Source organism: Eumetopias jubatus, unplaced genomic scaffold (assembly GCF_037043125.1).
Source record: "Eumetopias jubatus isolate StellerSeaLion01/CBP00866 unplaced genomic scaffold, mEumJub1_p1.0 scaffold_10, whole genome shotgun sequence".
Classification (NCBI taxonomy): Eukaryota; Metazoa; Chordata; class Mammalia; order Carnivora; family Otariidae; genus Eumetopias; species Eumetopias jubatus.
In genome coordinates this window covers 50,068,175-50,094,283 of record NW_028274816.1, presented here as the reverse complement: position 1 = coordinate 50,094,283, position 26,109 = coordinate 50,068,175, and the positions used below count along the sequence as shown (strand labels likewise).

Below are 26,109 nucleotides of genomic sequence, written 5' to 3'. Positions count from 1 at the left end.
GCCCTAACAAAGATCCATCAAAGGAAGGATCTGTGCATGTGTGTCCTGAGGGGAGGATTGGGGGAGGATCTGAGGCCTCCTGTTGAAACTCGTCTTTGGAAAAAATGTGGGCGGGGCCCCCGCGGTCAGGTGCTGGAGGAAAACAGATCTCAGGCCAGGGGGACCTCTGTAAACTGCCTCAGAGGGCCAGTGCCACTGCGGCCAGTACTCAGAGCAGCCGGGGACCCGTGTGGCCACTGGGACCTTCACTGGTGTCCTCGCTGCTCCCGGGCGCTGCTTTACCAAAGGGGTTTCCAAGGCCTTGGGCCAAGTATTGACTCCCATAATGGAAACAACAACAAGAAGAAAACCAAAAAACCCTGTTTTTATTGTACAAGTGGACTGGGCAGAGGCAAGAAACTCCCCCACACCTACACCTGAGCTCGAAATGCACAAATTCCGAGTAAAATTTGTTGTCCTTGATTCTAACTTTTCATGAAGAGACATCTCAAACACAGAAAGGTGAAAGAAGAATATAATAACCCCCATCGGCCGGTTTCAACAGTTACTTCATCTCTTCATTCACCCAGACACACTGTCCCTTCCACTCTCAGCCTGTCCATATTATTTTGAAGCAAATCCGGGATGCCTTACCAGTTCACAGGTACTTTAGAATGTGGGTCTTAAAGACAAGGACTTTTTTCTTAAGCAGAAGCCAGTAGCATTACTATACCTAAAAAAAAAAAATCAGAATTCTTTCATGGTATCAAATATCCAGTTAGTTCTTGTTAATCTAAAGAAAGGGGAAGTGAAGTTTCCAGAATCATAGAAAAACCTCATGCCCAGAGTGGTGTTCAAGTCTCCGGGCCCAAAGGGGCTGAGACCTGACACAGGGCTATCCCACAACAGGAAGACAGCGACCACACGCAGAGTGGAGAGGCTGAAACTAGTCAGAATGGTCCTGCTTGCCCATTCGTCCATCTGTCCACGAGAGCCCTCCGAGTGAGTGTTTAAGAGCTTGGACTGGGGAGCCAGCGGCTTGGGTTTGAATCCTGGCTTGGACACTAGGCAGCTTTAGGACCTACATTTCTCAGGACCTGTTTCCTTATATGGGAAAGGGGAGTAATAACAGTACCTACCCCATGGAGTAGTGACAAGGATTAAATAAGAAATTACATGAAAAGTACTCAGAGCAGTGTGTTTGTACATAACAAGAGCTCGGTGAATGCTGGCTAGTATCATTGCTTCAGCCAACACACTTTACTGAGCATCTGTTACATACCAGGCGCTGTCTAGGAGCAGGACAGGAGAGTGAAGAGGTTAAAACCCTCATGAGTCACCACCTGGGGCAGGGACTGGCACAGAGCCACTACCTGGGAACACAAGCAAACTGAGAAATCTCCAGTACCTGCCTTGTTTGGGTAGGAGGCCCAGATTCATCCTGCCCCTGAGAGGGGGCACCCTGAACCAGGGGAGTAGAAGTCTAGAAAAATGACTCTCACGAATGAAAGAGGAAACCACCGTGGCGTCCCCTCCCCCCCCCTCTAGCAGTACCTCTTTGGATCAGAGCAAAGGCGAGATTCGCCTGCTGGGTAAGTGCTGCTGTCGCTGGGCTCGCTGGAAGGTGCCACACAGCTCTCACAGAGGGCCACAGCCTCGAGGAACAGAGTCAGTGGTGGAAAGAGAAAAGAGGCTTCATGTGCAAAGAAGCAGTTTGAATGGGCTTTCAATAGGCTGGGCCCTTTTCTTGCCTCCGTCACTGTCCCTGCCCCCACCCTCCTCCTTAGTCCCCAGAGTCCCCTCTTTTTCCTGGGAGGTAAGACCTGTTTCCACCGAACCTAGAGCTCAAAGTAAGGAGTGCACGTGTCAGTCACTCACGGCGACAGCAGCACCCCAGCACCACCATGGCCTAGAGGATCGATCCTGACAAACTCTGGGAGTCCATTTTGTGTGATGAGTCCTTCCTGTGGTTTTTATTTTTTTAAAGATTTTATTTATTTATTTGAGAGAGAGAAAATGAGAGATAGCGAGCACGAGAGGGAAGAGGGTCTGAGGGAGAAGCAGACTCCCCGCTGAGCAGGGAGCCCGATGTGGGACTCGATCCCGGGACTCCAGGATCATGACCTGAGCCGAAGGCAGTCGCTTAACCAACTGAGCCACCCAGGGGCCCCGTTCCTGTGGTTTTTATTGCTCAAAACTTGGAGCCCATCCCCCCTCAAACACTAAGACGGTGGAGATGGTAGAGATTTGAGTACGGTCTCTGGACCGGGGTTCAAATTCTGCCTCCATCACTATGGAACCTTGAGCAAGTGACCTCCCGTTGCCAGACCGCAGCTTCCTCAGGTGTTCAACAGGGATAATCATGGCTCCTGCCGGCACGCACGGCACGCATGGCCCGTACAAAGCACAGTGCCAGGTCCATAAGGCACCTACGACGGATGACAGCCGGGAGGTTAGCTGACCTGCCTATGGTGAATATGCTTTTCAGCCCTCACACGCCTTTATTCACCAAGACACAACAGGCGCAGCATCTCTGATCTATCACCGTGAACCACCACCCTCAAATTCCGTGTGAGTCTCACACCCTATGTCCACTGTCCAACACGTGTGGCTACTGAGCCCTTGAAACGTGGCTGGCGCAAATGGAGATGGGCTGAAGGCGTAAAACACACATTGTATTTTGAAGACTTAACATGAAAAAAAATGTAAAACGTCTCAATAATTCTTATACTGATTTCATGTGAAATAGTAATATTTTAGGTAAAATGCATCATTAAAATCAATTTCTTCCATTTCATTTTACTCTTGTAAATGTGGCCATTATAAAATTTTAAGGTCTGTATATGGTCCGCATTGGTGGCTCACATTTTATTTCTAATGGACAATACTGCTGCAGACCCTTGAGAGCCCGTGTCTTCTTATCCGACTTCAGACTGTCAAGTGTCCAGCATGCAGGCTAGGTAGGAAAAAAATGTTTCCTAGATGGCGGGATGAAAGATGCTCTCCACACTTCTCCTGGTCTTAAAAGCACCCACTACTGTCTTCACATCCAGCCAGGCCTGCCCTTCATTCAAACAACCCATAAGGCCCAGGCTATATCAAATCAAAATGGACACAGTCGTGGTGGCGGGAGCAGGGTGCTGGGGGCCCCAGAGGGCCAAGTAGCTCTGTAGTTGCTGGAATGTATTTTGATACTTTGACAGTCAAAAATGCTGGCCTGGTGCTTAGAAACACGCTTTCCCCTACCAGCCCAAGTCCCTCTTCAAAGCTCACCCAAACGGGACGCTCACCCTGTTCACTCTCCTTCACGCCTCAAGCCCGCTCACCCTTGTTTTATTGGAGGACAAGCTCTGCTAAAGGGCCTTCAATTCTGAAACAACCAAACAAACATCCCAACAGAAATTGACCGCATCGTGTCTTCCAGTGGAAATGATGCCACAACCTCCCCAGACCACTCGTGCTGCCACATGAATGATGTACTAAATATAGTCCGCAGCGCTCTCTGCATGTCAGACAAGTTGGAAAGGAAATGCTGCATCCACTTCGTAAACTTGCCTCAGCCCCGTAAGGAGGGTCTGCGAAGTGCAGCAGTTTGGCATGTGGGCAGAGTCTGGGGTCTGGAATCGGCTCCTCATCTGTAAAGTGAGTCCCATACACTTATCTACTTCACGGGAGTCTTGTGAGGGGAAGTGTGAAATGCTTAGAAGAGCAACTAGTACAGAGTAAGCATTAAGAATGTTAGGTGCTATTACCATCATTAGCATTATTTTACAAAAATTAAAGTAGCATGAACTTGAAAAATGGGATTTCGCCTTTCTCCAGCCACAATGATCCTGTTTTTGTAGCCAACTCACTCCCACCTCTGGGCCTTTGTATTTGCTGTTCCTGCCGCCTGGAATGTTCTTCCACCAGCTCTTGGCACAGCTGGTGCCTCTTGCTCATGCAGGCCTGCCCGTACCATCCAAGTTAAAGTAACCACCCCTTCCCGCCCCCCCCACCAGCCTGCCCTATCAGCCACTCTCTATCCCCTCACCCTGTTATTTCCTCTATGATACTTAAACCATTGAAAATTACCTTATTTATTGCACGCCTCCTCAGCTAAAATGTAAACCCTAGGACAGTGAGGATCTTATCTGTCTTGTTCACTGTCCAAATGCTTTCAGTCCCTATGCTCTACTGCCGGTGTACCAGAACACTTACTGGATGTGTCTTTGCAAAGGCAAAAGAAATCCCAGAAACAACCTAAATGTCCAGCGATAGAGGAATGGTGGTATAAAGCATGGTCTCCTCATACTGAAGAATGTAGGTCTAGCTGTTAAAAAGAATGAGTCAGGGGCACCTGCCTGGCTCAGTCGGTGGAGTATACAACTCTTGATCTCAGGGTTGTAAGTTTGAGCCCCATGATGGGTATAGAGAGTACTTAAAAATAAAATCTTAAAAAAAAAAAAAAAAAGAGTCAGCTCTGTATGCAATGACTTGAAGGGATATGCCCTATTATTAATTGAAAAAAATCAAGTTACAAATATGTATGGTTTGATCCCTACCCCTCCTTTATGGGGGAACGGTGAGAGAAAAGAAAGAAAACAATCAATAGATGCATGTATACATCCTTACAAGCACAGAAAAAGGCAAGGGAGGGCATCTACTGAACTCGCCAAGGGCAGAAAGCATATCCACTATGTGTTCACTTATCTCCAATCCTGACCGCAGATACTTAATAAATACTCCCTGCCTGAGTAAATGGTTACCTTTGGGGGAGGGGATTTTAGAGTGGAGGGCGGCACCTACTACCTTCTTTATTCATCTCTGTCTTCTTTGACATGTTACAACAAGCATGTGTATCTCTGCATAAACTTTTTAAAGACAAATTCAACCCATTCTCATACATGCGAATCAAGTTCATGACCAGAGCAATCCTAAGCAACAGGAGCAGTATCAGTCTTAAAGAAAGCACAGATACACGAACTGGTCCAGTAGCCTCTCGTTCCAAAAGCTAAAAGGAAACACTTTAAAGGAGATCACTGTTTAATTGTCTTATTAAAACATAAATACATTTAATTTAGATCTTGCGAGTTAAACACATGACAAGGTTAAGCTGTTAACCATAACCTGTGTCATTTTTTAAACCTAAATTTGGAATCTACCAGTGAAATATGTTTTACAGGGGAAAAAAAAAAAGGCGCCAATTACTGCACATTCTAAATTCCATTTTTGATTTACCACCTGACAACTGCAATGTCTGAAAACCAGGCTCACATTTAACTCTTAGACCATTCCACACAGACTGCTAAAAAACCATGTGCTGTTGTCACTAACAATTAAGACCAAGATTTCTTTAAAAGCCACTGCTTTATTTCCTCAGAGCAAAAAAACACTTAGGTAAATTTGGTGGCCATCACAAATGTGACTGAGATCATGGGTTCCCATCATCAAATGCAATCACAATAACAGGTTTCTGCCAACAGACTTAAACCTACACAGGGGTATAATAAATTCCCTTCCCAGGCTTTTCCCCGCCATGTGCACTGCCTCCCCAAATGCCCAGGATGGCTGCCTTCCCATACAGGATATTCTAACTCACTGACACAGTATAACTTTTGAGAAAGAAATGAACTCACCCACACCAGTAAAAATGGGCCCCCCCTGGAAATCAGATCTTTATGCCACACCTGTGGCCACTGCAGTCAGGCCAAGTCCATATTGTCTTCTCTGACCCTTAATAACGTTTTACATGCATTAATCCCTGGTGATCTGAAAGAAACAACTCAACCTTGTAAGAAAAGGCCATCTCCAGTGGCCACGGTGGACTTTCGGTGCCCACGAGAGGGGAGACTGTGGGGGGCCAATGAAATGGTGTTTCTTTGAAATGGCAGTTCCATCCTTCTTGCCAATCAGCTGGACCTGGGAAGGCTGGGGGAGAAGCGCAACTCTCAAGTTTCTGGCTTGGGCAACTGGGTCACTGTTGGCCCATTTGCCAAGATGGTGACTCCTGGGTCTGGGAGGAGAAGTTTAGGTTGAACATGTGTTCATGGTGCCCAAGGGACAGTCACCAGGGGACATCAAGGAAGCATAGGCTCTGCATCTGGAGTTGGAGCTCAGGGGGCTAATATGGCTTTGAGACAGGGTCAAGTGCTTGCAGCCCTAGGGTGGTACATAAAGCACTGGGGTGAATGTACTGGCTTGGGGGGAGGAGTGTGGGAGAGGTGAGCAGGGGGCTGCTGACAGTAGGCCAGTGTCATCTCTTCTCAGGCTCCTATATGTGCATGTTCCAGAATTTAATCTTTGATGAATAAAAACTGGGGGGGGGGGGCACTAACCTCATCCCTGCTCTGCCCTGTATATAAACAGAAGCAGCGAAGGCCTATTAAGAGAAACAAGATATGTTTATTAAGTGCTTACTATGCACCCTGCCCTGTGCTAAACACTAAACATGAATTATCTTCTGGAATCATCAAAACAAGCCTGGCACAAAATCCTGTGACTACCATTTCACAGATGGGACACTGAGGCTGGGAGTGAGTGTGTGGGGGAGCTCAGGGCTGTCATGTCACAGCCCACAGTTAGACAGTCTCTGGGCCAGATGGAGAACATTGAATAAGAACAATTATAATACATAAGCACTGCTACTTAGTAAGACATGGCTCTAGACTAGGAATACAATTTCAGCAAATCCTTACAACCCGCTGAGACTGATGTTGTCATCCCATTTTACAAATGAGGAACCTGAGGCTGCAGGAGAGGAAATCATCTAGATCAGAGGTTTCCCCTGGGCCAGACCTAGACTACAGCCAGAGCCCCACCCTCAGAGGGTCTCCGACGCAGGGAAAACGCTGAATAAATGGTACCATTTATTAAATGCTGACTGTGTGCCAACTGCTGCTCTAAGCACTTTACACACAATATTCTCGCTGCATCCTCAAAACAACTCCACAAGGTGGCTGCTATTAAAATCCCCATTTTACAGACAGGGAAACCGAGCCACAGAGAGGTGAAGTCAGTTGCCCAAGGTCGCACGGCTGATAAATGGCAGAACTTAAATTTGAATCTGGGTCCCCGCCTCCCAAACCAAAGCTCTTAAAATAATTTCAGTTAACAGCAGCCACCCTGCACTGAGTGCTAAGGCCCTTTACATGCACACCCTCAACTAACCCTATGCTATAGATAACATCTTCACCCTATTTCTTGGGAGCCAACAATAGCGCAAACACGTAGTAAGTGTCTTCCATGTGCCAAATGCTTTATTCGCCATACCTTAACGTCTCAACAGAATCCCCAGCAAAAGGCACTCTTCTTCCCGTTTTACCGAAGGGGAAACTGAGATTCGGTGCGTTTCCCTAGATCGCAGATTCCGAGGGATAGAGGCAGGACGCGAACCCACCGCTACCCGACTCCCACTCCATGCTCTTCCATACAGTGCTGGGTAGCACGTCTCCAAAGTTGAGCCATGCGGGCACAGGTCCGGCCAGGTTCGGAGGGCGCGAGTCCCGGCGCCGCCGCCCCCCACAACCGGTGCCCACACCCGGCCGGCCGCCGGGTCTCCAGCCCGCGCTGACCCTCGGGGTCCGAGTGGACACCGATTCCCCGCCACCCTTGCGTGAGGCCGCCCCTGCACCCGAGGCCACATACCTGGGCGTCTCGGCTGCCCGCCCCGCGGGCCCCACGACCGCGGCGTCCGGCCCCGCGCCGTTCGCTGGAGACGCCGCCAGCTCGGGTGGCCCGAGTGACTTCCAGGCTGCCCACTTCCAAGCCGCTTCGCGCGAAGCCTCCTGGGAACTGTAGTCTCGCCCTAGGCGGCGGCAAACTGGGAGGAAGGGGGGGGGGGAAAGCCTGGCGCGCAGGTATTGCCGGGAGCAGTAGGCGCAGCCCCGCGCCGCCTTCTGGGAATGGTAGTCCACCTGTCGCCTCCGTGCCGCTCCAGTCTCCAGAGCACTTCCGCAGCCCCGAGGGGCGTGAGGGATGGAGGCGTGTCTTCTGCAGACTCCAGCCGGGTGGCTGAGCTCTTCGCCCCGCGAGGGCGGTTTTTCCCTTTCTCCCAGCCCTGTCCGCCTCCAACCTTTCTCCGGCGGACTCACGCCCTCCTCTCCTCCAGGCGCTAGGTACTTACCCCGAGGGCGCGAGCCTCGGGAAAGGCGGGGACAGCGGAGCTATGCGCTAGACCCCCAGTGGAGAGGAGCAGCAGAGGAAGGCGTCTTTGCGCGCTCGCGCACGCGCGCTCGCTGGCCAACACCGGCCTAAATGCCGCGGGCCCCCGCGGGGGAGACTTTTTTTTTTTCCCTTTCGAACGCGCGCGCGCGGAAGCGCGCGCTGGGCTTCTTCCTACCGGGCGCGCGCCAGTGCGCACGCGCGCTCACTCCCTTCGCCTCGGTCGCTCTGCTGGGCGTGGGGTTGCGGGGCTAACCGCTCCGTCCGCCGAGTCTTCCCGCAGCATCCCTAAGGTCGCTACTCAGGCGCTCCTTCTAAGTCTACTCCTTCACATAGGAGCTCTCGGGTATCGCCACACACGCCGTACCCGTCCCTTGTGGGGAGTCCTGTCGTCACAGGTAATAGGCATGGATGGCCCCAGCCTTGAAGAGGCGGTCACGCCCTCCTTCCTGCCCACGCCGAGGGCCCGGACGCCAGAGCGTGTAGGGACTCGGGTGTGCTGGCCTCTCGCTGGCCTAGGCAGCTCCAGAGCTCCTCCTTCCACGGGAGCTTTAGGACCAGCACCCAGAGGGCTGCCCTGGAGGCCCTGTGAGCCACCCTTCAGTCGTTGATCACATTCTGAGGGTGTCTAGTGCTTGTTGAATACCTACTGCCTGGGAATTTTGTTCAAATTTAGTCCACCTGCCGACATAATCAAGAATCCGACCCTTTTTTTTTTTTTTCAAAAAATGGATGTTACCACTCCAACTCCATAGGGATTACCGAGGGAATTGGCTGCAGTGCAAGGTCCTCTACCAAGAAAACTCGTCAATACCATTCTTTCTTCCAAGAAGATGCTCAGTAAGACTTGAAGTTGGGAAGCATATATCCTTCCTGGGGGAGGGCAGAGGGTCATTCATTTGCTCATTCATTCAACAGAACTGTATTAAGCACCTACTTCATGCCAGATTGGGTGATTATGGGGACAGCGGAAAGTCAAGACAGACTGGGTTCCTGTCCTGAGGGAGCTAAGTCCGGTGGGGGTATCAGACCACCACCAGAGAGGGACAATTTAAAGCAGGACTATTCAACAGAATTATAATGCAACCACCTGTGCCATTTAATTATTACATTAAAAAATTAAAATAGGTGAAATTAATTTTAATATTTTATTTTACCCAATATATCCAAAATAAGATGTTTAATGAGAAAACATTCACATTGCTTCAATTTTAAATTTTCATTTAACTAAAATAAAATTAAAACTCTGAGGCATAAACAAAGATACTCATTTGTGGCACGGGCTGTCGTAGCAAAAGGTTGGAAACTGCCCAATGTCCATTAATAGAAATTTGGATAAATAAATGATCAATACCATGCCTCCGGCAACTGCTGAAAAATGAGACCGAGCTATATGTATTACTATGAGCTCATCTCTAAGATAAATTAGGTGAGAAAGAGGTGCAGAACAGTGTAGGTAGTACACTACTATTTGTATGGATATCTTTTACATATATGCTTGAGTATGTACAGAACACCTGTAGAAAGACACAGCCAGGGTTACCTTTGTGAAGGGGAAACAAGAAAAGGTTATCGCGTGTAAAAAGGTGACTTTTTCATTCTATGCTCAGTATCTTGAATATTTTTTACCATGTCCATTTTAAAAAGTTGTTTAAATGGAGGATGTTAGCTAAGTCATAGAATCATCGTAAGAATTCAATGAAACAATATTTAAAATGCCTAATCAGGGCGCCTGGGTGGCTCAGTTGGTTAAGCGACTGCCTTCAACTCAGGTCATGATCCTGAGTCCTGGGATCGAGTCCCACATCGGGCTCCCTGCTCAGCAGGGAGTCTGCTTCTTCCTCTGACCCTCTTCCCTCTCGTGCTCTCTATCTCTCATTCTCTCTCTCTCAAATAAATAAATAAAATCTTAAAAAAAAATAAAATAAAATGCCTAATCAGTTCCCAAGATTGCCTCTGGCATTACGGCCCCTCTGACTAATTAATTAGACCTTTCTGATGCCAGGTGTCTGCACCCGTCCCCTAAAGTGAGAGTCACCTACGAGGCCACGGGATTCATGCAGGGCATTATCTCAACGTGTGGAGCACACATCACCCTCCTTTTGGGTGGCCAAGTCTCCTTGTTATATGTACTCACAGCACTTTGTTCTTTTCCTTCGTAAAAGTGAATCAGTAGCATAATTTAATTTGTTTTAAGCTTGAGAAGATTAAAAGTTGCAGAAAAGTTCAAAAAATAATATAACCCATCACTCAAAATTTCTCATTGTAATCAATTTTAGGACAACTCTTTAATGTCTGCCTTCCCTGCTGAACTGTAAGCTCTATGGGGCAAGAACTGTCTGCCCTCATGTTCCTATAACAGCATATGGAGCCACTGAGTGACCCAATAGGAGCCCAGGGACACAACAGTGTCATGGAGTGCAGTGCCCTCTAGAGCCAATTCTCTTTATTACAAAGGCAGGGCTTGCTGGAATCTGGCCCTTGGTCCCACCAGGTTGGAGAGTGGACTGCGGCTAAGAAAAGGATGTAGTGCAGGTGCCCATCACAGAACTGGTTTGCCTCCATAGTCAGTAGGACATACCAAAACGTGGCCCCAAATACTAACTCCCCTAAATTGACTGCAGGGCCTGAATTCTCCCATTCCATCATCTTTGGATTATCAGGATATTAAAAAGTCAAGACTATTGGGACAAAGGCATCTGAAGCTCACTCCAGATTTGTTTTTAAGGACAGATAATGGGATTAGGGAATCAAAGGTGGGGGAACTTTAGGAGAGAGATGTCCTCTGAGGGTGATCTAAGGAAGTTGGTATATGGGCTAGGAGAGAGCGGCAAGAACAACAACAACAACAGAGGCTTGGGGTTCAAAGGCCTTCTTTCTCACTAACCCCCAAGGAATGTGCCCCCAAGGGATCCTAACTGCTTGCTTTTTGCAGGCTGGCCAAAGAGAAGTTGGACCCAGAGGAGATGTTAGAAACAATGGAATGTGAGGGCAGTGGCTGCAAATTTGTTACAAATGACTATTCTCTCAGCAGCTCTGGGGCCTCAAGGAGGAGCCAGGAGAGTGAATATGAGCTGTGGGGCCTGGCCCACTGGACCATCCACTGATGTGCAGGATCTGAGGCAGCTCACACTGGCTCCTGAAATGTGGTCCAAAGGAGCAGCAAGTGTAGGCTTCTAGGGGAAGAGAATGGGAAAAGGTATGGCAAGAGGGCAGCGTGCAGCCTTGGGGAGAGTAGAAAGAGACAGAGGGGACATTAGTGTCTGACAGCCAGTCACCAGTTCCCATTAGTGGGTCTGTGGGTCAGAGAGCTTCCTTGGCATCAGCTGGCAGAGCCTCTCCCTCCTCTGATATGGTAGAGGAAGCCTGAACTGTGGATTGGATCTTAGTCTTGAATCTGCCCCATGTAGCCTTGAACACATCCCTTTCCCCTTCTGAATTCATGTTCCCTGTAATGTATAATGGAGATAATATTATTTGCCTCTCAGAATTCTTTTGAGAAGGAATGAAGGGATTGATGTGAAAACTTTGGGGGGGGGCTCTAACAAGTGACTGATGTGAAAACTTGAGGGGGTGTGACTCTAAGCCACTCTACACATGAGAGGATGATACGTTTTTGCCTACTGCCTCCCCCAAATCCAGCCACCAAGTCTCTGTGGTAACACAGGGCCTAGGCTTAGCCATGCCAGCGGGTGGGTCCTGCTGACCTCACCTCAGGTGGCCCAGGCTAAACTGATCTGGAACTTCCAGCCACTCCAGGTAAGTGGTTCTCAAGAGTTTAGTGTGCCTGAGATCAGCCAGAGAGATTGTAAACCTCAGATTTGGGGGCCCTACCGTCATAATTACCAATTCAGTAGGTCTGGTGTGGGGCCTGATAATTTGCATTTCCAACAAGTTCCCAGGTGATGCTGATGCTGCTGGCCTAAGGATCTCACTCTGGTAGGAGCTACTTCTTCGAACTCGAAGTGCATCAGTTTTCCTTCATCTGGCAGGCACAAGGATGGCCTCCATTGCCCTCTGCTGGCCAGACTATAAATTTAGCTGTCATGTTTCCAGAGCAACAGAAAAGTACAAAGTAGAGGTTGGAGAGAAACAAATATTTGAGAACCAGACCAGCCTAAAAACAGCAATCGTAATTGTTTGTTGCTTCAGAGTATACTTAAAAAGGAACTCACGGGAATTATTTTATTTGATCTTTGCAACAATCCTGTGAAGTAGGCAAGGCTGGCACTTTCATTTTACAAATGAAGGAAATAAGCCCATGGTCAGACCAATGACAGACTCCCCGACAGAGGGGGGCTTATTAAAAGTAGGATTCCCAATCCAAGAAGGAAAAGTAGAGGTTTGTCCTCATGAAGGCCAAGGAGAAGGGAATGGGGAAGAGGCTGATGAACAGCAGATGCATCATGAGTGAGAGAGCTACTTGATTCCAAAAGCCTGGAAAGGCCTGCAAAGCCAGAGGGCTGGATCCTTCCTCCAGCGATGCAAGGTGGGGTCGACTATTAGTCCTGGGGGCCCCCTCATTTCAATTTCCTATTTCAGTAGTCAGACTTGAATGTCCATAGAATCATCTAGGGAATTTGTTAGAAGTGAAGGTCCCTGGGTCCCACTGCCACGGTTCTGCTTCAGTTGGTCCAGGATGGTACCTAGGGATCTGTATTTTAAGACAGACTCCTTCCCTAGGAATCCCAGTGCAGGAGATTCAAGGACTGCACTCTGGGAACTCCCAAGTCCTTGCAAAATGCTCTCTTGACACACCACCAGCAGCAATTATTTGCCTGCGACTGTATTTCTTTCTAGCCCCCCTCCACGCTTCCTTCGCCCATAATATCCTACAGGGTTATGACAGCCAATGTTAAGATTCAATCCTCAACTCTTTTATTCACCCTCCTCAAGTCTCGATTTCCTAATCTATAAAATGGGGTCATACCTACCTCCCTGGGCCTCATTGAGGGTTAAATGAGATGTGTCTTATGGATAGTTCCTGATGTTCAAAAGGTGTTCAATACACATGAGTTCATGGATCTTGACTTCTGAGTCCTAGTTTCTCAAAAAGTAGTAACGGCTAAGCTGGCCTCTTTTGGATTCCCACAGGTTTTTAAGCAACGGTCCTGAGGTGGACCAGGGAATAATCAAGGTGATGTCTTCCACCAGACTCATTCCCCTGTGGAAGGATTTTAAATACTTGGTAAATGACATCATACATAAAAGCAAGGTAATACATATGTAGGACATAAACATGTTATTGGCCTCTATCTATTTTAATTGTTGTGAGCACTTCAAAGAAGCATAGATTTTCCAGGGAAGCAGAAAGCAGGCACAGTAGACCATAAGACAATTGTCCCCTTAGTAGGAAGTGGGCCGTTCATTTCCAAATGAGCCTAGGGAACTCTTGCAAGTACATTTGGACAGTAGAAGGTGAACACTTTGGAGCATTGTCAGAGGAACCAACCCTTTGGGGAGACAGATTTTTCTAAAAGAGAAGGGAGAAGGCACCAGAAAGAACATTTGCCGACCTCGGTTTTGCTCCGGTTGGCTTTGTGTAAACTATACCAGGCGAATGTGTCATAGCATATGCTCTATCACTGCGGGATAATACATATTGCATATATATTACCTTCCTCTGTCAAGTTTAAAGGCCAGGCAGGGTGTTGGTGTCTTACCTTTGTGCACTTTTAAGCCTTAAGAACTTAAAGTTGCACTGACTTTTGTCACGCTCTGTTACATTTTGTGTAGGTCCGCGGTGGTGCACTTGCCTGGGTAATGTGTTAAATATGTCTTTTACGACATCTGTACCTTGTAGACAGAAGGGGGAGTGTTAATGAACGGGTATGTTGGGAAGAACATCTGTTTTCCCCTGTGCTCACACCATGAAATTTGCCCATTTAGGCCCTATAGGGGTTTGGTTCTCTCTTGTGTTGGGCATTGTGTTACTTGCTTGTGAAGTGTAGGTGTCCTACGAGTGACAAGTCGTGCATGTGTGGGTGTAACAGGCATGAGGCATGACCTTGGGAATGGCTTCAGTTGTGACTTGTGTGAAAATATATTTAGTGCACATGTGTCCTAGTCTCTTCGTTTCACGCCATGCCTTTCCCCAGCAAACATCAGAAGACCCAAAGAATGAAGTGGTTGTGCTGAGTGACCAGTCCCAGATACTGTTCAGAGAGTCTCGCCATCCGCAAAATATGCCGCTTATATGCTATTACTTCAGTGATGCCAACTTCTTTGCCTCCCTCTCTTGGGTGACAAGCACCAAAGAAATACAGGTAAAACTGCCTCGCCTTTCTTCTCCTTCGTAGCTCATTCAACAGGGGCCATGCCCACATAAGCTCTCACCCCAGACTGACAAAGGGAGATCTACCTCTTGAATGAAAATGGCCTAGATCTAGGATTCCCCCCTCCTCCCTTCCTCAATTACAGTCTCTCCTTGAATAGGTTTTCTGGTTCCCTTAAAATAGGCCAAGGTTAGGGAAAGGGTCCCACGCTTGCTGCCTCTATGTATTTCCAATTCCCATAACCGGGGCAGGGGCGGGGGGGGCGGGGAGGGTGGTAAAAACACTCGAGAGTCTTCCAAGTCCTCCTCAGCATGAGCACAGGGGAAAGGAGCTGCATATTCTGCCCTTTCCTCTTCGACTATCTTTCCCAGGCAGTTTTCCTCTAACTCTCTTGTAGGCTGTAGTATGGATGAAGAGCAAAACTGAGGACATGGTCGAGAAAAGAACATTCTCCATGACTGAAAAACTGCCGCCCATCCAGTCCATGGTCCACACAGGTTCCTTTCATATCCTCGTGGCCTACTGTGGTGACCTGATCCTGCGGCTCTTTGGGGACCACTTCCGGTCATTCAAACCCCTGGGTATAGTGCCCTGCCGCTTTAACATCAACTGCCTCTGCTATGACCCGGAAATGAAAATGCTTCTGTCAGGCATCCTGGGGGCAGTGGTCACCTGGATCATTGAGCGGAGCGGCAAGGGCCTCCAAGTAGCCCACATGGTCCCCATGCCTGGAGAGGAGCTTGTCCAGGACATCAGGCTGAACGGCCCCAATGGCTCCCTCCTTGCACTATGTGAGACGGTGGTGAGGGTCCTTGAGCGCCAGGGCCATGGCCAGCTAGGAGAGGTTCAGAGGTTCACGTCCACCACCAGCGGCTCCTCTATCACCTGCTGCTTCACCTGTTTCGACCAGGGCTTTCTCTATGCCGGAAATAAGACTGGGGAAATCCAAGTATGGAGCCTTGTCCGGGGAAACTCTCTCCACAGTTTCAAGGCCCATTTCTCATCAGTGACCTGTATCCGCAGCCGGCCAGAAGCCCACACTCTGCTAACGGCTGGCAAGGAAGGCCTGATCAAGGAGTGGAACCTGACTTTGGGGAACCTGCTGCGGCGACTAGAACTTGGCGAGGAACTGTATGAACTCGAGTTTATCGACAACACTACTTTCTTCTGCCAAACTATGCATACTTTCTCCTTGCGCCGTCTGCCTTGCTTCTACAGCCTCTTCAGTGTCTGCGGCTCTGCTCCCCAGCAGCTGCGTCGGGTCCGCTGCGGTGATAACTGGTTCCGGATCCTGTGCACTACGGAGGATGGCTTACTGCGCTTTGTGTCCCCACTCACAGGGGATCTTCTGGTCCTCACCTGGCCCTTCATGATCCTAGACCGGGCTGTGGACTGGGCCTATGACCCAGAAAAAGAGGAGCTCTTTGTAGCGACGGGCAATGCAGAGGTGCTGGTGTTTGACACGACCCGCTGCCCTTGCCCAGCCAAGTATCTCTTGTGCACCTCACCAAATTCTCAAGACTGGGTACAATGCCTGGCTTATGGGCATTTCCACCTGGGCCGGGGTCTACAAGGACTCATGTTCTCCGGACACCAGAGTGGTGTGATAAGAGTACTTTCCCAGAACTACTGTGCCCGGATAGAGAAGTTCATGCACTTTGGGGCTATCTTGGCACTCTCTACACTACCTGGAGGGCTTTTTGGTAGCCGAGAAAACTCTTTGCTCTGCTCCTATGGAATGGATGACTATGTACACCTATCAGAAGCTGTGCTCGAGGGGAGGAAAGTACATTTGAAGCCCCTCACCAGCATTCTCAGCAGCTGTCACCTAAGACACCTGATACTCTTACCCATGTCTGTGGGAGCTATCACGGAGACTAACTGTCTGCGTCTCTGGAAGTTCCACGATTTTCTGTCCTCTGAGTCACAAGAAGACTCAGTGTTTATAGAGACATTGCCTCTGCACCAGTGCACCATCACATCCTTTGATGTCTGCCTGTCCTTGAGTCTTTTTGTCACAGGTGGTATTGATGGGTCGGTCCGGGTCTGGAACTTCCATGGCAGACTTATAGCCATGCTGGACTCATCGCTGCACTTTGGCCCACTCTGCTTTGCAAATGACCGGGGTGACTTGCTTGTGTCTTTTAACCAGAGTCTTTATCTGGTGTCCTGTCTAAAACTGCTTCACCCAACCCTGCTGGCTCGCCTTTCCTTTATGAGCATGACAGATGAAGTGCTAGAGTCCCCTAAGCCTTTCACACCAAGCTTCTTCTTCTCCTTTGAGACCATGTTTGTGCCCAAGTATATCTACCTTGGAAAAGGGCAACAGGAATTAGTCAGTCTAGAGAAACTTGTCAATAAGCGGGCCATTGCCTTTGATCATACAGTGCCACATGTCATAGAGGAAGATAAGCAAGGGAGTCCCATGTTACTGCCTGCCTTCAGACACGGTTTCTTGTATAAAGAAGAAACTGATGGGATGGAGGTGGGCAAACCTCCCCATTATGTGGTTCCTCCCCAACTACAGTTGACTGCCTGGGATGGACTCAACCCCTACCAAATATTGCGATGCTACTTTGGTCATGGGCGTAAATGGCTCTTGGCTCCTGACGGCTATATCCCCAACTCAGTGATTCGTGCCCGTCTTTGGCCAGAGGGCAGTCCGATATACCTACAGTGCAACCTGCATTCACCTGTGTGGGAAACAGATTGGGACAAGTCCCAACAATTCTTCTTCTGGCATAGTAGGGTAACATCTCTAAGTGATGCAGGAGAATATTCACAGGAAAAGGAGGATGAAGACTTCATAGGAATGAGATTGTCCAAGGATATAACCTACAGTGTCCTTACAGACTCAGCAAAATGCAGTTGGCTGGGGAAAAAGATGAGTGAAATAGCTATTAATAGCCTGGTGGAGACAATCCTCAACATTATGATCCACGCTTCTCCACTGAAGTACCAATGCTGTATTGGTGCCCTGGGGCAAATCTTTGCCTCTTATGAGGTGTCTTCATCCCTGCGCTCTGAAACAGCCCATCGTCTACTGGATGATACCACCAATTCCAAACCGCTGATCCGAGAGCTAGCCTGGGAAGGGCTGAAGCATCTAGGAATGATTACTCATCTCTTTGCCATGCCTTTGGCCCAAGGACTGATGGACAAGGACCAAAGAGTGAGGAGTAAGGCCCTGAACCTCATGGCTGACACTGGAATCCACTCTAAGTCCTCACTCTTAAACCTGATCCAGCACCGAGAGACCTTCCAGGAGATGCAGTAAGTTCTTTGTGCCTTCTGCAGTTCTTGACTAGCCTCTAATTTTCTTCTTCCTTTCCCTTCCTTCACTAACTAACTCTTCATACCTGTCCATGAACTCTTCCTGTCCTTTTTCTCTTTCACAGTCTTCTTCCATTCCTAGACCGTCCTGACAATCCTGACTGCTCGTTCCTGTCTCCATTTTTTCTCCTGCTCCTATCTGTGCCTTAACTCTTGAGTTCCCCTTTTCATTCTTTTCTCCTACCCCTTCAGTCCCCACACAAACCACTCCATTCACTGCCACCTTGGCTTTCTAGACTTCCTCTTTCTTCTTGGCCATCCTTTACCTCGACGTACACCGTCTCTGTTGGCCACTGTGCCAAGCCCCCTGCCTGTTCGTTCTCCCTGTTGTCCCTGATTCACCATGGTCTTTCCTCTCCCTTGACTTTCATAGGCATGAAATGATTGGGGAGGAATCCCTAGACCATCTGTTGGGGATGCGGGCCACAGATCTCCAAATCCTTCATACTCAAGTGGAGCAGCGATTGAATGAAAACCTGACCTTGTCAGAGGGACAAGAAAAGCCTGCTTTCTCTTTAGAGGTCTCAAGGACTTCTGAACATATATCCCTTTCCAAGCAACCTGATGTAATTCCTAAAGAATCTGAAGCTACCGTCAAGCCCGGCAAAGGCCAAAGACGGGGCCGAGCGGGGGGCAAAAAGCACGGTACGTGTGGGGTACCATGAACCAGATTTGGTTCATGCCTCAGGGTCCCCAAGAGGCAATATAGTTAGGGCTAACATAGGTCAAGAGATATCAATCAGGTAGGACCAGAGACAAGCAAACAGATCTTTTCACAGAAACTTCCTAGGAAGAATCTACCCAAACTCAGGGAGACTCCAGTGCTTATCTCCATAGGATTTGGAAGGGGTGAGCACTGGAATAAAGTAAGGAGAATCCTTTTTTTTTTTTTTTAAGGCCTCAGCCCCCTCTGTTACTACTTCTTTGACAGCAATTCCTCTTACTCATACCATTAGTGGGAAAGATGTGACTTAAGCCTCCTATGCCTTCCTTATCTCCATCTCCTGATCTTCCCTGCAGTCCGAAAATTGTGGCGGGCCCTCAAGAAGATAAAAGAGGCTGGCAAAGAGCCAGGTCCCTTAGAGGGTGAAATTGACCAAAGGGAAGCTGCACCAGTTTTGGTGGAGGATACAGCCGCCCATTCTAGAATGTCTTCAACCATCAATGTGTTAAAGATTTCAAAAGATGGTGAACAACAACCTCCAGAGAAAGACACCTCAAAGGACAATTTTGCATTGACCCTGAAGATGCTGAGGAAAATACATGACAGAAAAGGCAAGAAAAGAACAGTTCAGAAACCCAAAAAGAGGCGCAAGAAGACAAAAGAAGCTGAAGTTACAACTGAGGAATCTCCGTCTGCTGTAAAGGAAGAACCAGTTGTGAAGCAGCTGAAAGCCAAAGGGCGGGGTGCCACTGGAGCAGCCGGCCGCAAGACCATCCCTGAAGGTAGCTCATCCTGGCGGGATGATCTATGTCGTCTTATGACCCTTAGAATATCTGGTTCCCAAACAAAAATGTCAGAAGCTCTAAACATGGAGCTAGTGGCCATGGCTCAGGAGGTGCTGGCAGATCAACAGCCCAGTTGGGAACTTTTTCAGGAGATCTGCCCCTTGTTGGAGAAAAAAAGTGAGGTTCTGCTTGAGGACCTCAACTGGGATGTAGCCTGGCCAGAGGAGAAACCAATTTTTATTCATGAAGGGGCAATTAGAGATGACATAATGACCATCAGAAGGGAGGATGAGATATCAGAGGAGCAAGAGCAAGTGCAAAAGGAAGCAGAGGACATGCCATACTTGCAGGAAACCCAGGTGATTCCCAAAAAAGGCAAGAAAAAGAAAGCTATCTTTTTAGGACCCAGTGGCCTCACCAAGAGAAAACGAATATCGAAGAAAGAAGAGACGAAATCCTTTATGAAGCCCTTTAAGCAAGAGAGGAAAGAAGTTCAGCAGGAAATAAAAGTGGATAAAAAAGAGACAGTGAGCAAAACAGAGAGGGATGTGAGTCAGGCAGTAGAGGAAGTGGCCAAACCAGAGAAGGAAGTAGTTAAGCAAGAAGAAAGGCCAGTTATGGATGAGAGGAAGCTGTCTTGGCAGGAGAAGAAGAAGTCCTGGGATGAGTGGAAACAGGCCCAGGGTGAGACGAAGATATCCTGGGATGAATGGAAGAAAGCTTGGGACAAGAAGCATCTTGAGGAAGAGAAGAAACAACAAACAGATGAAAGGAAGCCACTCCCAGAGGAGGAAAAGCTGGATGTGGTCAAGAAGAAGCTGAGATGGGATGAGTGGTTAGAGTTCTGGGAACAGACAGTGGCCAGGTCCGGAGAGGAACACAAGGATGATGAGGAATTGACCCTGAAGGGAGAAGAATTGTCTCAGGAATGGAGAGAAGAAGAACAAGAAGAGCTGATGTCAAAAGAGCAGAGACAGATCCAAAAAGAATATAATCAGGCCTGGATGGAGAGGAAACGAGCCCAGGCTGAAAGGAAACGAGCCCAAGAAGAAAGGAAGCTGGCCCAAGAAGAGGAGAAGCTAGTACAGGAAGAGAGAAAACTGGCCCAGGAAGAGAGAAAACTGGCCAGGGAATATGGGAAACTGGCTCAGAGAGACAGGACAATGGTCCAGTCAGAGAGGAAGTTTGTCCACAATGAGGAAAAATTGGCCAAAAGAGAGGAGAAGTTAAGCCAAGAAGCAGAGAAATTGGCCCAGAAAAGGAAGAAACTGGCCAAGCAGTTTGAGGAACTGGCTCGAGAAGAAGAGAAAATAGCAAAGAAAGGAGGGAAGCTGGCTGAGGTAAAAAAGATACTGGCCCAGAAAATGGAAAAACTGACCCAGAAGGAGCAAGAGCTGGCATTGCAAGAAAAGGAATTAGCCCAGGAATTGGAGGAGCTGATGTGGGAAGAGGAGGAACTGGCTCGGAAAGAAGAGGAACTGATTCAGGAATTGAAGGATCTGGCTGAGGAAGAGGAGGAACTGGCTCAGGAAGACAAGACACTGGCCTGGCAAGAGCAGAAATTGATTAAAGAAGAGAAAACACTGGCCCTGGAAGAAGAACTGCTGATCCAGGAAGAGAAGAAACTGGCCCACGACAAGGAGAAACTGCCCGAGGAAGAGGAAAAGCTTGCCCAGAAAAGGAAGAAACTGATGGAGAACAAGTTAAAACTGGCCCAGGAAAAAGAAAAATTGGCCCAGGACAAAGAGAAACTCACAAAGAACAAGACGATACTAGACTGGAGGGAGAAGTCTCTGGCTCAGGAGAGGGAGAATCTGCTTCAGGAGAAAGTGAAATTGGCTCAGAGGAAAGAGAACTTCCTCCAGGTCAAAGAAAACCTTGTACAGAACAAAAATAAATTAGACCAAGGAAAGGAGAAACTGGATGTGTACAAGAAGAAACTTGCTCAGGTAGAGAAGAAGCTGATGGAAGAAAAGGAAAAACTTTCCCAGAAGAAGGAGAAGCTGGACGAGGCAGAGAAAAAGCTGACCCAATTAGAGGAAAGTCTGGCTCAGAAGCAGCACAATCTAGCCCAGGACAAGATGGAATTAGCTATGGAGAAGAGGGCGGTATTTCAAGAACTGAAAATGCTCAAAGGAGAGTGGGATGGTGCCAAGGAAGAAAAGGCACTGGGCACAGAAATGAAGAAACTGGCCCAGGAGAAGGTCAGGCTGTCTGAGGAAAAGCAAATTCTCTCTGCAGGAGAGACTGAAGAAACCTTAAAACAGATAAGACTGACTAAGAATGAACTAGAACTAATCAAGAGGAAATTGTCACTAGAGGAGAAGATACTGAGGTATGAAGATAGGATACTGGCCACAGAGCAAAGGGACATTGCCAAAAGAAAACTGGAATTTACCAGAGGAAGGAGAGTGTATGCGCAAGAAGAGAGGAAGCTAGCCAAAGTAGTAAGGAAGTTGATTAAAGAAAAGGAGGGCACTTCCAAGGCATCAAAAGTGAGTAGCAAAGTCTTAAAGGCACTTCGAGAGCTTACCAAAGAAGAAATGAAACTGACCCAGGAAGAAATAGAGATGACAAAGATGAAGAGGAACTTCTTTGTTAAGGAAAGGAAATTGATAAAGGAAAAAAATAAACTTGATGCCAAAGAGTGGGATTTTTCTGAGGAGGAACAACCAGAAGTAACCAAAGATGAGAAGAAACTGGCTAAGAAGCAGAGAAAACTGGCCAAGGAAATGAAAAGAATGATAAAGAAAGAGAAAAAAATAACTGAGGAAGAAAGCAGATTGGCTAGACAACAGAGAGAAGTCATACAGGAAGAAGAAGAGGAAGAAGAGGAAGGACTAACAAAGGATGAAGAGGTAATACCACTGCTTAAACAAAGGTCGAGAAAGAGAAAAGAGCTAAAGACAGTTGATACACCACAGGAAAAGCTTCCCAGTCGAGAGGAAAGTAGAGAGAGCCTTTCTGAAGAAATGGAAGGCTTATTAGACCAAGTAGAACAAGAGAGTTTGTCTGAGGACGAGGAGGAGGAAGAGGAGGAGGAGGAGGAGGAAGAAGAGGAGGAGGAAGAAGAGGAAGAAGGGAAGGTGGTGGAGGAGGTAGAGGTGGAAGAGAAGAGAAAGAAGAAGGAGAAAGAGAAGGAGAAGGAAGAGAAAGAGAAGAAGGAGAAAAAGAAGAAGAAGAAGGTGCAGGAGGAGGAAGAGGTGGAGGAGGAAGGGGAGGAGGAGGAAGTGTTTGAAGAGGGGGAGAAGGAAAGCATCAGTGAGGAAGAGTCAGAAAGTCTGAGTGAGGAAGAGTCAGAAAGTCTGAGTGAGGAAGAGTCAGAAAGTCTGAGTGAGGAAGAGTCAGAAAGTCTGAGTGAGAAAGAAAAGGGGAAAAGCTCACTGAAAAAAGAGGCAGACAAGAAAAAAGAGATCTCTAAAAAAGAAAAATTATTTAAGTCACAAACAGAAAGAGAAAAGGACCAAAGAAGAGAAATAATCCCTTCTATTGGAAAAAGAATCCCTGATATCAAAGACAGTGATATACAACTAAAAGTTCTGAAAGTCCCTTCCAAGAAAGTGATCTCAATAGCTCTGGGCAGGCAAGAGACGATACCAGTGCCAGTGTCTACGAAACAGGTATCCTGGGAAGAAAAGGCCAGAGCACTTGAGGCATCCAGGATACTTCCAGAATCAAGGTTTATGGATAGACAAGGAGAACCGTTGAAGAAATATAAGGCCAAACCTCTACAATTTTTGGATACAGTTTTGGAGTCCCCAGAGCAAGACTTAAAGATTCCATATTTACCTCACATATTGAGGAAGACCATGGAAGCTCACAAACTCCAAGGTGAACCACTAGAGCCCAAGTGGCAGTGGATTTTGCAGCATCATCCGGCTCTGATGAGAAAGACTGAGGTACCTGTGCCCCAAATCTGGGCCAAGGAAATAGGTGCTCAGGTAGGACTCTCAGATATAGAGTGGATCCGCCATGTCCTAGAACAGATGGAGGCAGGAGAACAGCTTACTAGGGATAGTTTCCACAGATTGTGCCAGCTTCTCAAAGACCTCACCTCAAAGGGAAACTTAGAGTGGCTACATTTGGCCCAACTTGAAGCCATTGTGTATCGTCACAAGCAGGTCCTGGAATCACGAAGCGCACATATCTCAAAACCCAGTAAGGAGCCCATGGGTCCAAAGTACCTGAAAGTGATCCCCCCTATAAAAGGAAAGGAAAGCTGGTTAAAACCTTTCACTGTCCCCACACTAAAGTCCCCATTAGGTACCAAAGGGATTCCAACCCCAAAGGGTGTAAATTGGCACCTTCTAGAAGAGCCTTACAGGAGTGCATGGGCAGAGCAGATATCCACTGCTCTTAAGGAGATGGAGGTGCAACACTTTCATCCTGCCACAGGAGACAGCTTCACAGGTGCCCAGGCCTCTGTGGACAAACAAACCCTTGCACTGATGTTTCAAAAGGACTTCTGGGCTTTTAAGGACAAAGGCAGGTCTCCCAGATTGCCCAAGCTGGAGAAGAAGGCACAGGCCGTCTCTAAGAAAAAGGAAGAGGTGCCTCTCTGGGAGACATTTGTGGCACTGTACCATGTCTTGCGGATGTTGCAGCAACGATATGCAAAAGACAGCACTGCTTGGATGGAACAGTTCTACCAGCTCATGGACCTGTACCAACTTAAGTCACCCCGAATCCAGAAGCTTCTACAGGAGCTGTTACTGAGAGATGAACGCCAATCCCAAGAGATCACCTATGAGGAGGCCCTAAAGGCCATGGAGCTGGTTCCGGGGGAGCGCTTGTTCTACCACCTGTTTTGTGGTGGCTCTCAAAACCCTAAAGGTCCTCTGGAGTTCCAGGAGGTGGTGTCCCTCCCAGGTCAGAATAATGTCCGTACCATGAATCCTATGGGCATTACTCAGTATGGGATCTTAGAACTCGCCTGGAGGAGCCTGCCCCAAGCCGATATTCACCACACCAAGGAAATGCCCCACATCATTGCGCCCACCCCCTAATTTGGGACTGACTGGAGGTCAGAACTTTTCATTCCCACCTGGAGGAAGGCCTTGTCACCCTAATCTAGACCCTTATCCCTAGGGCCCACACAGAGGTAGGGCCAGGCCAAAGCCCTTTCCCTACCTAGCTCCAGAAACCAGCTTCCATATGTGGAATAAAGAGGAGGTTCTCATTTGCAGCATCCCTGTAATGTGTCTCTCTTCCTCAAACATTGCTTCTCCAGAAAGGTAGCCAGGGAGACCAGATATATACTCCTGAGAGTGGGAAAACATCCCAAAAGCCAGTGGGTGCTCACCTTCTGGAGGCCCTCAGGCAGAAGAGTCTTTCCTTGTCCTCTTCCTTCCTTGCCTCCCCTCATCCTCCCCTAAAGACTATAGGAAGGAAAGCACCTGGCACAAAAATGAATGAATATTTGGCATTAATGTAAGAGGCACTGACATAGTAGAAAGAAAATGGACTTTAGAATCAGAAGACCTGGCATAGTTCTTGGAGGTTCACAGTGGAGGCAGACTCTATTTCCCTGTTCATAGCTCTGCATGCTGATGACTGGAGTCCCAAAGAGCAGGTGTTGAGGGGACCCTGAGACTATCTCATGAGTCCCTTCCCTCTAGCAACGAAGAAGACAAAAGTTAAAGGGAAGGGGTAGTAGAGTGGAGGAAGTTGTCCTTGACGATAACTGTGTTCCTTCCCTGATCTCCTCTCCCCACCATGGAAAGTTCAGAGTTGCCTTTCTCCAGGTAAGCTGAGCCTTCCATCAGATTCTAACAAGGAGCCCATCTATGCCATTTGCCACCCCTCATCGTGACGTCTCCTTTGTTATTCTATTCCCTCTTCTTGAGTTTGGTTTTGTGGGAGAAGCCAGGGATAGAGGGCAAGAGAACATTCTGAGAAGTTGGAGTCACCTCAGAGGCCAAGCAGTACAGGCCCACGTGGAGGGTTCAAGAGCTGTGGGCTGGGGACAGGAAGCCTCAAAAAGGTTGATTGACCCAACAGCCGGGCAAGGCAGCAGAAATAAGGATGGCCCAGCTGGCTCTCTCAGCCTTGACTGAAATAATTTCTTCTTTCTGGCCTTTCTTTGTCTATGTCAAAAAGGACAGTGCACAAATTACAAATATCAGGCATAAAAGAAGCATGGACATCACTACAGACCCTACAGGCATTAAAAGGATAAGGACTGTGTACTATGGATAACTCTGTGCCCATAGTTCTGACAACATAGATGAAATGGACAAATTCCTTGAAACTCCCAGAAAGGAAATAGCAATACCTATCTAACTCATTTTGTAGGATATCAGTGGGTCCCCTGGTCAAAAATAAGATACCGTGACCAAAACCAAAAGAAAACAAAAACCACAAAAACAGTCTAGCTTTTGTAGCCCTAGGGTCCTAGAACCAGAAATTCTATGGATGGCTCTTCAGGAAGCCTCAAAACCTCGGTACTGGCTGTGACACCCTAGATATCCTCTTGTCTTTGCCAGAATGGCAGAGAGCAGAACTTGTTTGTATATTCTTTTTATTATGAAAAATTTCAATCACAAAAGTGGAACAGTATTTTTTTAAAGATTTTATTTATTTGTTTGACAGAGAGAGAGACAGCGAGAGACAGAACACAAGCAGGGGGAGTGTGAGAGGGAGAAGCAGGCTTCCCGCTGAGCAGGGAGCCCGATGTGGGGCTTGATCCCAGGAGCCTGGGATCGTGACCTGAGCCGAAGGCAGACGCTTAGCCACTGAGTCACTCAGGTGCCCCAAGAGTAGAACAGTATTAAAACAAACCACCAGGGGCGCCTGGGTGGCTCAGTCATTAAGTGTCTGCCTTTGGCTCGGGTTGTGATCCTAGGGTCCTGGAATCGAGCCCCACGTCGGGCTCCCTGCTCCGCGGGAAGCCTGCTTCTCCTTCTCCTGCTCCCCCTGCTTGTGTTCCCTC

At 48.0% G+C, this 26,109-nt stretch overlaps 2 protein-coding genes across 2 annotated transcripts in view; one reads left to right on the top strand and one right to left on the bottom strand.

Annotated features, from left to right (window-relative positions):
* The window catches only part of SIPA1L3 (signal induced proliferation associated 1 like 3), a 222,560-nt gene extending 214,805 nt beyond the window's left edge, over positions 1 to 7,755 (bottom strand). Inside the window, exon 1 of the mRNA XM_028090625.2 lies at positions 7,606 to 7,755. The gene's annotated coding sequence lies outside the window, so the exon portion shown is untranslated. The remainder of the gene's footprint in view (positions 1 to 7,605) is intronic.
* A 5,506-nt stretch (positions 7,756 to 13,261) lies between these two features.
* LOC114198906 (WD repeat-containing protein 87) lies at positions 13,262 to 24,363 on the top strand. The gene is made up of 5 exons (XM_088027165.1): positions 13,262 to 13,336; positions 14,220 to 14,387; positions 14,794 to 17,669; positions 18,103 to 18,374; positions 18,750 to 24,363. The coding sequence occupies exons 1-5, from the start codon at positions 13,262 to 13,264 to the stop codon at positions 24,182 to 24,184; spliced, it is 8,826 nt and encodes a 2,941-aa protein (XP_087883291.1). The 3' UTR covers positions 24,185 to 24,363.
* The last annotated feature ends 1,746 nt before the right edge of the window (positions 24,364 to 26,109 follow it).